The sequence below is a fragment of the Rattus norvegicus genome, chromosome 1 (genome assembly GCF_021556685.1).
Source record: "Rattus norvegicus strain SHRSP/BbbUtx chromosome 1, alternate assembly SHRSP_T2T, whole genome shotgun sequence".
Lineage (NCBI taxonomy): Eukaryota > Metazoa > Chordata > Mammalia > Rodentia > Muridae > Rattus > Rattus norvegicus.
The window spans coordinates 171,364,239-171,376,397 of NC_141534.1; the positions used below are offsets into that span (position 1 = coordinate 171,364,239).

The 12,159-nt window shown below is 39.9% G+C and overlaps 1 protein-coding gene across 4 annotated transcripts in view; it reads right to left on the bottom strand.

Moving 5' to 3' along the window:
* Positions 1-6,998: 6,998 nt before the first annotated feature.
* Positions 6,999-12,159, bottom strand: part of Trim30d (tripartite motif-containing 30D) — a 29,972-nt gene continuing 24,811 nt past the window's right edge. For 2 of the 4 annotated variants that reach the window (XR_015647322.1, XR_015647323.1), the window contains 4 exons: positions 11,652-11,714; positions 10,131-10,228; positions 9,843-9,869; positions 6,999-9,596 (listed from right to left, as the gene is read on the bottom strand). Coding sequence is in view for 2 of the 4 variants with exons in the window: in XM_087601331.1 (XP_087457457.1) it covers positions 9,004-9,596; positions 9,843-9,869; positions 10,131-10,228; positions 11,692-11,714 (741 nt within the window). In the remaining 2 variants the exon portion in view is untranslated. The remainder of the gene's footprint in view (positions 9,597-9,842; positions 9,870-10,130; positions 10,229-11,651; positions 11,715-12,159) is intronic. The other 2 variants (XM_087601331.1, XM_087601340.1) reach the window with 1 other exon arrangement.

Below are 12,159 nucleotides of genomic sequence, written 5' to 3' on the forward strand. Positions count from 1 at the left end.
AGGTAAGAGTTTTCTGTCTAATTGAGAATGGGCAAAAAATGTCTAAGGAAGCGGTCCTTATCAAAGACCTTAAGGCTTCTCTCAGGGAAGGGGGAGTAAGAGTTAAGAAAAAGGATCTCGTTAAATTTTTTTGTCTTTGTGTCAGAAACTTGTCCTTGGTTTATTATTGAAGGACCAGAAATTAGCTCCTATAGGTTGTAAGTGTTGAAATGACTTATTGTTATTCCCCTTCCTGGTTTCCAGGCCAACATCCCCCTAACCCCCCCCCTCCCCTTCCATATGGGCTTCCCCTCCCCATCCTTCCCCCATTGCCACCCTCCCCTCAACAATCACATTCACTGGGGCTGAACCCCATTTTTAATAGGGTTATTTGTCTCCCTGCGGTCTAACTTTGTGAGTTCTTTGTATATTTTAGATATCAGCCCTCTATCAGTTGTAGGATTGGTAAAGATCTTTTCCCAATCTGTTGGTTGCCATTTTATCCTAACCACAGTGTCCTTTGCCTTACAGAAGCTTTGCAGTTTTATGAGATCCCATTTGTCGATTCTTGATCTTAGAGCGTAAGCCATTGGTGTTTTGTTCAGGAAATTTTCTCCAGTGCCCATGTGTTCCAGATGCTTCTCCACTTTTTCTTCTATTAGTTTGAGCGTATCTGGTTTGATGTGGAGGTCCTTGATCCACTTTAACTTAAGCTTTGTACAGGGTGATAAGCATGGATCGATCTGCATTCTTCTACATGTTGACCTCCAGTTGAACCAGCACCATTTGCTGAAAATGCTATCTTTTTTCCATTGGATGGTTTTGGCTCCTTTGTCAAAAATCAAGTGACCATAGGTATGTGGGTCTTCAATTCTATTCCATTGGTCTATCTGTCTTTCTCTGTACCAAGACAATACAGTTTTTATCACTATTGCTCTGTAATACTGCTTGAGTTCAGGGATAGTGATTGCCCTGGAAGTCCTTTTATTGTTGAGGATAGTTTTAGCTATCCTGGGTTTTTTGTTATTCCAGATGAATTTGTAAATTGTTCCGTCTAACTCTATGAAGGATTGGGTTGGAATTTTGATGGAGATTGCATTAAATCTGTAGATCGCTTTTGGTAAAATGGCCATTTTTACTATATTAATCCTGCCGATCCATGGGCATGGGAGATCTTTCCATCGTCTGAGATCTTCAATTTCTTTCTTCAGAGGCTTGAAGTTCTTATCATACATATCTTTTACTTGCTTGGTTAAAGTCACACCAAGGTATTTTATATTATTTGGGACTATTTCGAAGGGTGTCGTTTCCCTAATTTCTTTCTTGGCTTGTTTCTCTTTTATGTAGAGGAAGGCTACTGATTTATTTGAGTTAATTTTATACCCAGTCACTTTGCTGAAGGTGTTTGTCAGGTTTAGTAGTTCTCTGGTGGAACTTTTGGGATAACTTAAGTATACAATCATATCATCTGCAAATAGTGATATTTTGACTTCTTCCTTTCCAATCTGTATCTCTTTGATCTCTTTTTGTTCTCTGATTGCTCTGGTTAAGACTTTGAGAACTATATTGAATAAGTAGGGAGACAGTGGGTAGCCTTTTCTAGTCCCTGATTTTAGTGGGATTGCTTCAAGTTTCTCTCTGTTTAGTTTAATATTAGCTACTGGTTTGCTGTATATGGCTTTTACTATGTTTAGGTATGGGTCTTGAATTCCTGTTCTTTCCAGGACTTCTATCATGAAGAGGTGTTGAATTTTGTCAAATGCTTTCTCAGCATCTAATGAAATGATCATGTGGTTTTTATCTTTCAGTATGTTTACTTAGTGGATTATGTTGATGGTTTTCCATATATTAAACCATCCCTGCATACCTGGAATGAAGCCTACATGATCATGATTGATGATTGTTTCGATGTGCTCTTGTATTCCGTTAGCAAGAATTTTATTGAATATCTTTGTGTTGATATTCATAAGGGCAATTGGTTTGAAGTTCTCTTTCTTTGTTGGGTCTTTGTGTGGTTTAGGTATAAGAGTAATTGTGGTTTCATAGAAGGAATTCGGTAGTGCTCCATCTGTTTCAATTTCGTGGAATAGTTTGGATAGTATTGGTATGAGGTCTTCTATGAAGGTCTGATAGAGTTCTGCACTGAACCCATCTGGACCTGGGCTCTTTTTGGTTGGGAGACTTTTAATGACTGCTTCTATTTCTTTAGGAGTTATGGGGTTATTTAAATGGTTTATTTTTTCCTGATTTAACTTTGGTACCTGGTATCTGTCTAGGAAATTGTCTATTTCCTCCAGATTTTCAAGTTTTACTGAATATAGGCTTTTGTATTAGGATCTGATGATTTTTTGAATTTCCTCTGGCTCTGTTGTTATGTCTCCCTTTTCATTTCTAATTTTGTTAATTTGGACACACTCTCTGTGTCCTCTGGTTAGTCTGGCTAAGGGTTTATCTATCTTGTTGATTTTCTCAAAGAACCAGGTTTTATTTCTGTTGATTCTTTGTATAGTCCTTTTTGTTTCTACTTGGTTGATTTCAGCTCTGAGTTTGATCATTTCCTGCCCTCTACTCCTCCTGGGGGTGTTTTATTCTTTTTGTTCTAGAATTTTTAGGTGTGCTGTCAAGCTGCTGATATATGCTCTCTCCTGTTTCTTTCTGCAGAGCTATGAGTTTTCCTCTAAGCACAGCTTTCCTAGTGTCCCATAGGTTTTGGTACGTTGTACCTTCATTTTCATTAAATTCTAAGTCTTTAATTTTTTTCTTTATGTTTTCCTTGACCAGGTTATCACTGAGTAGAGCATTATTCAACTTCCATCCATATTGGGCATTTGCTCCTTATTGTTATTGAAGACCAGCTTTAGCCCATGGTGGTCTGATAAGATGCATGGTATTATTTCTATCTTTCTGTATCTGTTGAGGCCTCTTTTATGACCAATTATATGGTCAATTTTGGAGAAAGCACCATGAGGTCGTGAAAAGAAAGTATATCCTTTTGTTTTAGGATAGAATGTTCTATAAATATATGTTAAATCTATTTGGTTCATGACTTCTCTTAGTCTGTCTATGTCTTTGTTTAATATCTGTTTCCATGATCTGTCCATTGATGAGAGTGGGGTGTTGAAATCTCCTACTATTATTGTGTGAGGTGCAATGTGTGCTTTGAGCTTTAGTAAGGTTTCTTTTTTGTATGTAGGTGCCCTTGTATTTGGAGCATAGATATTTAGGATTGAGAGTTCATCTTGGTGGATTTTTCCTTTAATGAATATGAAGTGTCCTTCTTTATCTTTTTTGATGACTTGAAAATGGTTGAAAATCGATTTCATTAGATATTAGAATGGCTACTCCAGCTTGCTTCTTCAGGCCATTTGCTTGAAAGTTGTTTTCCAGCCTTTTACTCTGAGGTAGTGTCTGTCTTTGTCTCTGAGGTGTGTTTCCTGTAGGTAGCAAAATGTTGGTTCCTCCTTGTGTATCCAGTTTGTTAATCTGTGTCTTTTTATTAGGGAACTGAGTCCATTGATGTTGAGAGATATTAAAGAATAGTGAGTGTTGCTTCCTGTTATATTCGTGTTTGGATGTGAGATTGTTTGTACTTCTCTTCTCTTTGTTTTCTTGCAAAACCATTAGTTTCTTGCTTTTTCTAGGGTGTAGCTTGCCTCCTTGGGTTGGGCTTTACCATTTGTTATCCTTTGTAGGGCTGGATTAGTAGAAAGATATTGTGTAAATTTGGTTTTGTAATGGGATACCTTGGTTTCTCCATCTATTTTAATTGAGAGTTTTCTGGATACAGTAACCTGGGCTGGCATTTGTGTTCTCTTAGGGTCTGTATGACATCTGTCCAGGATCTTCTGGCTTTCATAGTCTCTGGCGAGACTTCTGGTGTGATTCTGATAGGTCTGCCTTTATATGTTACTTGGCCTTTTCCACTTACTTCTTATAATATTCTTTCTTTGTTTTGTGCATTTGGTGTTTAGAGTATTATGTGATGGGAGGAGTTTCTTTTCTGGTCCAATGTATTTGGAGTTCTGTAGGCTCCTTGTATGTTTATGGGCATCTCTTTCTTTAGGTTAGGGAAGTTTTCTTCTATGATTTTGGTGAAGATATTTACTGGTCTTTTGAGCTGGGAGTCTTCACTCTCTTCTATACCTATTATCCTTAGGTTTGATATTCTCATTGTGTCCTGGATTTCTTGTATGTTTTGGGCCAGTAGCTTTTTCTGTTTTACATTATCTTTGACAGTTGTGTCGATGATTTCTATGGAATCTTCTGCTCCTGAGATTCTCTCTTCTATTTCTTGCATTCTGTTGGTCATGCTTGTATCTATAGCTCCTTGTCTCTTCCTTTGGTTTTCTATATCCAGGGTTGTCTCCCTTTCTGCCTTCTTTATTGCTTCTATTTCCATTTTTAATTCTTTCACGTGTTTGATTGTGTTTTCCTGTAATTCTTTCAGGGATTTTTGCATTTCCTCTCTATAGGCTTCGGCCTGTTTATTTGTGTTTTCCTACAATTTTCTAAGGGATTTCTTTATGTCTTTCTTGAAGTCCTCCAATATCATGATCAAATGTGATTTTAAATCTAGATCTTGCTTTTCTGGTGTGTTTGGATATTCAGTGTTTGCTTTGGTGGGAGAGTTTGGCTCTGATGATGCCATGTAGTCTTGGTTTCTGTTGCTTGGGTTCCTGTGCTTCCCTCTTGCCATCACGTTGTCTCTGGTGTTACCTTGTTCTGCTATTTCTGACAGTGGTTAGACTGTCCTATAGGCCTGTGTACCAGGAATTCTGTAGACCTGTTTTCCTGTTCTATTTCAGCCAATTATGGGAACAGAGTGTTCTGCTTTCAGGCGTGTTGCCATTCCTGTCTACTGGTCTTCAGGTGTTCCTATGGGCGTGTGTCCTGGGTCCACCAAGCAGGTCACTTGGAGCAGAAAAGTTGGTCTTAACTCTCCTCCAGAGCCTGGAGTCACTTCTCAGATCTGGGTTTCAACTCTCTGTGAGGGCAGCAACCAGAAGGGCCTGCTCTGCCTTCGCTCGGAACCCTGTGCACAGGGTGCCCTGATGGAGGTAGGCATTTTCCTCTAGAGTCAGAAATGTGGGCAGAGAGTAGTCTCCTGTGGCTTCCCAGTCAAGTCTGTCCCTCTGAAGGTCTAGCTCTCCCTCCCAAGGGATTTGGGTGCAGGGAGCTTTTTGACCGGGTCCCTTTAGATCCAGGTAGTGTCTGGACCACAGCATTGAGTGCCCCTATCTTCCTGTTCTCAGAGGCCCTATATAGTTTTCTCTTGGGCCAGGGATGTGGGCAGGGGTGGGCAGTGCTGGCGGTCTCTCCTGCCCTGAAGTCTCAGAATTGCCCACCTGTCTGGGCAGTGAGCTCTCCCAAGGGGTTTGGGAGCAGGGATCTGTGGGTCTTCCTTCTTCTTAAGCTCCCTATGGTTTGTGAGGTACTCTGAACTTTTGGGCTAATATGCATTTATCAATGAGTATATAACATGTGTGTAATTTTGTGTCTGGGTATCCTCACTCAGGATGACATTTTCTAGTTCTATCCAGTTGTGTAAGAAGTCATTGTTTTTAATATTGGAGTAATACTCCATTGTGTAAATATACCACATTTTCTGTATCCATTCTTCTGTTGAAGGGCATCTAGGTTTTTTCTAGCTTCTGACTGTAATAAATAAGGCTGCTAGAAAAATAGTGGAGCAGGTATCCTTGTTATATGTTGGAGCTTCTTTTGGTTATATGTCCAGTAGTGGTATAGCTGGGCTTTCTGATAGAACTATTTCCAATTTTCCGAGGAACTGCCAGATTGAGTTCCAAAGGAATTTACCAATCTTTTAGCTCCACCAGCAATAGAGGAATGGTCCTCTTTTTTCACATCCCTTCCAGAATATGCTGTCACCTGCATCTTTGATCTTAGCCATTCCGATTGGTATAAGGCAGACTGTCAAGGTCATTTTGATTTGCATTTCCCTGATGACTGAAGCAAGGTGACAGTTTTGAATGGGCTGCTGCATACTCTGTCAGCATGTGATCCTATAATCTGGATTGTATTTGCTGTCCTGTACATGCTTCCTCTACTCCTTTCACAGAGACAGCTGCTCTAAGGGGGCTGAGTCCTCAGCAGCTGCCTTGCAGGAGCCATACTAACCTAAGTGAGGTTTCAGGAATTGTTGTCCTGTCCTGTGTCACCTGGCTGCTCTGAGACTTTCCTGGAAATCAGAGAGCCTGGTTACAGACTCTTGCTGAGAACTCACTCCCATGCTAACAGGTAGAGGAAGAGTCTTTCCTGCCTGCATGCTCTGCAGAGATCCCTCCATTCAGTCTTCTGTGGTGCTGGGGCCTCAACTTCTCTGCTAACCATAACCATGCTATGTCCTCTCTGTCTCTGTCCTTTAAATAAACACCTACTCCCCAGTAATGCTTCACAGTGTGCTTTTATACATGAATGTACAAAAGAAAGCAGGAACATTCAGTTCAGAAAAACTAAATCAAAGGGCACCAGTGGAAGGAGAAGCCCTTGGTTCTGCCAAGACTGAATCCCCTGTGAAGGGGATTGTTGCGGGGAGGGCGGTAATGGGGGGAGGATGAGGAGGGGAACACCCATGTAGAAGGGGAGGGGTAGGGGTTAGGGGGATGTTGGCCTGGAAACATGGAAAGGGAATAACAATTGAAATGTAAATAAGAAACACCCAATTTCATAAACATGGAGAAAAAAAAAGAAAAACTAAATCAGAAAGTTATGTAAATAAATACCAGGAAGAACATACTAAATATTAACAAAGCAAACCTTTCCTACAACTGTCTCTTGAACATCCTTGCTTATCTAAAACCTAGCACATTCTGCTTTAAAAGTGTTAGGTTTTGGTCTATTGCTATGTGTTGTAAACCTCAACATAAAAGCAAAGCAAAGCAAACCAAACCAAAGCAAAGTCATCCTGCATACTGAGCCCGACCTCAGATGCACAGAAATCTACCTGTCTTTGCCTCCTGAGTGCTGGGATTGTATCAAAACCATCACGGCAACATCTGTTTGTCATTCCAATGATACTTTATTATGGTCACATCAAACGGGAGGAAAAATAGACACCATATTCAATAATTCTTACATGCTGGAAGGAATATGAGTTCCTAGAAAAAATCTATTGTTTACATTTCACAACATAACAGAAGGCACAGTGATGTGTATCATTGTCATCATTATCATTCATTATAAAATGGAAAATCATAGAATTTAACTTATTTAATAATGAATACAGCAAGACAAATATCCTCTCAAAAAATAAGTGTAAAACCAACCAAAAATAGATATCCACAACATATTAGAGTAATCTTGGTGGCAATTCCCAGGATCTAACACCAAGACACAAGAAGAGCTGTAACTTAGTTTCCCCATCACACACTGTGCCATAGAACATCAGTACAGTACATCTTCTCAGTAATCAGCACAAACACCACCCACTGAATGTGCAGGGGTTGCAGTATAAGTATTGAACTTCTCTTACTAAAAATTACCTAATCCCCTTTCATTTTGCATGTGCTTCATCCTTTGTGTTCTGTAACATATTTGTGTGCTGAGAGGAAAATCTATCGGAGCTGTTTGCCTCCTTCAGCCAGGAGGGTCTGAGTAAACGAACTCAGATCGTTTCTCATAGGTGAAAGGACTTTGACCCTCAGAGCCTTCTAAAGATTTCAAATTTAAGACCTGCAATGACCTGCAATATAGGCACACTATTTATACCAAAACTGAAAAACAAAACCAGAAAAATGAAACAAAAGAAAAAGAAAACGAGCAAATGCAAGCTCAAGAGGATGTTATTCAGGGTTGCATTGCAATGTGAGGAGCTTGGATTAGAACCTGGATACTCTAAACACATGGTCTTACTGAGTATCATTTGAGAGATTTCCTTCTTAACTTTTTGATGAAACACAAGCATTGTGGTTAAACTGACCTCCTGCTAAGGGTCCATTCCTTAGTCAGAGACTCCTATATATAATTTTCTAAACTGCTAGACAAGCTGGAAAAGAACTTTCATCTATTGTCAGTGACAAAAATAATACGTTTGTGGAGAAGTGATAGAGCTCAGGTAAGCAACTCAGTGGTAGAGCAACCCATAAGCATACATGAAGCCCTGGCTTGTATCTCTGGCACCACAAAAAGTAAGGTGTATCTACCTTTGTGGACCGAGATAGTTCTGTCTGTAAGACCTGGGGTTTGAAGACAGTCTAGGATAGAGGGACTTCAGCAGACATCTTTACTTCAGTTTCACTGTGCTTTTAGACATGAATGTACAATGGAAAGCAACAATTTAAGAAAGGTTCTTTGAGTTTGGAGAAAGAGAATCATAAAAACATGTAAATAAATGCCAGTAAGCATATAGTAAATAGTAACAGAGCAACCCTTTCACACAACTTTCTCAGGACAGATGAATTTAAACACGATTGTCTGCACTATACTATAGATTATATCTGGGGAATCAGGGAAGCAAAGCACAGCCCATGTCTAGAATCAGTGTGCATTGAGGCCAGCACTTAGCATATCCTTTCACAAGGATGGATTCTGTAGCTATGTTCTGACATCCAACAAGAGAAAACACATCGAGTAAGTTGAATGCAAATGTTTGTTGCAGGAGGTACAAAATCACATCCAAGCCAATCCAGGAAACAAAATGTACTTGAGGTAAAAGGTCCTCTGTTTTTTTTTTTCTGGGGCCTCTCTCAAGTTCTCTAAGACATTGTTGGCTATGAGTCATTCTTTTGACTGTGATGCTACAGAGATGGTCTTAACAGAGGCTCGATTTCACTTAGTGAGGAAATAATCATTTTCTTTGGGAATATGGGAAATGACAAATGGCAGTAATCATCTTGTGAGTAGAGAAGCAGGTGGATCAAGGGAATTAATCCATGCTGGTTTGTAGTTATACGTGAAGGTCATTAAAATAAAGAACCCAAGACAAAAAAATTAAAATGATGCAGGGAAGCTCTGGTACATGGGATACACCACACATTGGGGCACTGCGTAGATGTAGGTGAGAGCTTAAGAGGGTGGTCCACATACTGTCATTGGCTTCAAACATTCCAAAGGATTAAAATATGGAAAGACTCTATGAGGGAAGGAAGGGTAATAGAACCTATAGATGAGAGCTCCTGAGTTAGAAACATCATAAAATGAGAGAGTGCAAGCTTCCCGGTCCACGAAAACTCCAACACGACTGGGAGCATGAGGCAGACAGAGAACCAAGACACTAGGATTGTGGGTGATAGAGCACTCATCAAAGGCATTGTATACAGACCTATCCTTCATCCCTATAACCCAGTAGCCACATTTAGGCTGGTACATTTCAATTTGGTTAAAATTAGAATTAAGTTTCATTTTGAAGCCCATTTCACCCATTAAATGGGGTTGAGCACATTTTCCATCACTTAATCCAAGGAGCCAGGCATCACATGTAGACACGTCTACTTCCCAGTAGTGCTTCCCTGACTGAATAGCTGGATATCCCACGACGCCTAAATGGAAAGTCTCAGAAACTTGACGATTCCTCCTATAGTGACTTGCACATTGTATTTGTCCTTTATTTTTGTTAATGGAAACGATTTCCTTGTTATATTGACATGGAGTTACATGAACTGCAGAAAAATGAGACATATACATTTTGAGTCAGATGAAATAGATGGTAGAGCCTTATTTGTAGTTTAAGCAACAAAAACATAAGAAGGAGAAAGGAAATGTGGAGAAGCCTTGTTTAAAGTCAAAGAGAGGCAGATTGCTGTGCATAGTGGGCATAGCTACATGAAACATGAGACTTAACAGAGAAATACACTCTGGAAGATATTGAGAGGAAAGGGGCTTATGGTGCTGTGGTTTCTCCTTACCCCAGTATCGCTGGATATCCATGAGCCCTGAAATGATCAAAGTTCCAAGTAGTAAGTACAAGCAAAGGAATCAACCATTAAAACCCATCTCTTCTTCAGATAAGGGGAAGGTTTGGAAAATAGAATGAGATGAATGATGATTTCCCATCATCTACTGTGATATCACAGGGACACACTATCTGCTCTCCTGAGTCCCTTTCCCCACATTCAGAATCCTTATTTTCTTCCATATGCAGCTTAGTCACAACTAGCATCACACAACGAATCACAGAATTTAGCTGCCCTCACCTTCAAATGCTTGCAGCATGCCTTTCAAATCTGGAGCTTGGAACTTTCTTCTTCTTTCTGGGATAATATCCGGCAGTTTCAGTTTCAAGGTCTGACTCCTAGGGATAAAAATTGACCTCCATGTCTCAAACCTTTGACATTTGACTACCACTGACTCCCTGTCATTCTACAAATAGATGTCCTTGAACTCTCCTGAGAATTCTGAGAAGGAAGAGAGAAGGTAGACTATTAATTGTACAGTGGCATACTTATGACCTTGCCCACTTACTGGCTGTCTTATTCAAACAAGCAGAGTGCCTTAACTTCACACTCATACAATGTGTTTCTTCCACTTTGCCTCCTCCTTTCCTAGAACTCTTTTATATGAGAATTAGTGCATTTCAAAAAATCAAACTAAAGTAGTAGAAAAATTATGTGTGGGCTGGGAATGATGATACATGTATTTAGAAGACAGAGGCAGGAAGATTTCTGATTTCAAAAGCAACCTGTTCTACACAGTGAGTTCCAGGAAAGCCAGAGCTCCAAAGAGGAAACCTGTCTGAAAAATCAAAACAGAAAAAAAAGACCCATAAATGAGTCAATAGAAACATGGGAAAAAGAAAGAAAGAAATGAAGGAAGGAAGGAAGTGAGGAATGAATGAATGAAGGAAGGAGGTAAGGAAGGAAGGAAGGAAGGGAGGAAGGAAGGGAGGAAGGCAGGCAGGAAGGAAGGGAGGAAGGCAGGCAGGAAGGAAGGAAGGTGGGTTTTCAAGAATCTGGTGTAATAGTCATAGAGCCATCTGAAGAAAGCCAAGCTTTCAAACACTTTTGTCAATGAGCACACTGCCAGCCAGCATCTACTTCTTCAAGTTGTCTTGTTAAGATGACAAAATTTGGAAAAGGAAACAGGAGAACCACACTTAGGTTGACTTAAGTTCCATATGTTCGAAGGGAGCTTGATGCTGACAGCTGGGATGGGACACTTTACATACAAGGGGGGAGGCTTTCCACAGCCCTGTGAACTATGTGGTCCACTGCAGCTGTTGTTTCACCACTGCCAAAATATTGTACCCACAGAGTCAAGTCTCCTTTTTAAAACTCTAAAATGCAACCACAAAGGAAAGCTGGCTCTCCTCTATCCCCAGGAGAAGCACACAGAATTCTCAGAAATTTTTCCCACTATATAACTTTGTGAATATTGCAGACACAGAGGACATACATTACCTATTTGCACTTGTTATCGGCAGATCCAGAGCTAGCTACAAACACACAGCGTGGAGAGAATGATGTATCCACTAGGAAGGAGTCCAAGAGCACCTGTAGGCCCATTTGCTTCATCTCCCTACTGATCTAGCTCAATAGCTCTCTATAACCTAGTCCCCTAAAAGAGAACCTAATCTCTTCTCAATAGTTACAAAATGCTCAGACCTTGCCTTTGTCCTCCCTCTTGTTCCTCTTACTAGAACTTCAGAATAGCATTAAGTGTAAATTTTTCAAAACCCCAGAAATATTTATTCTAGTTGAATATTAAATAATTCTCACCACACAATAGGGCTATCCTTCCCTCTCAGTTCAGACATACCTTCTCAGGACATATTCCACACTCTAGGGAGAAGGAGAAAACACTGTTAATAACATGTTCTTGTTCTTACAAATCCTGGTCACACTCTTACTGGCCAAAGAGACAAAGTCAAAAGAGAATCAAATGAGTCACCCATAGTTCCCCATTACATGATACAAATACCCTGCACGGCTCTTTATTTCACTTATTGTTTGAAAGCTTACATAGGTTTTTATGTGCATACAATTAAACACATAAACAAGTGGCCCTTCTCATGCTACATGTTAGATATTCATTACCTTACTGGAAACTCATGAATACGAGAAGCTGAATTCCAAGTTCTTTTAATCATTTAAATATGATTTGATATATTAATATTGAGGAATCCAATGGGACCATAAGCTTAGAATGTTTGATACTTAAAACCAGCTAACCAGATCTCTTCAAACCCCATCCTCCTCATCCCTCCTTTAATTTTTCCTCTTTCTC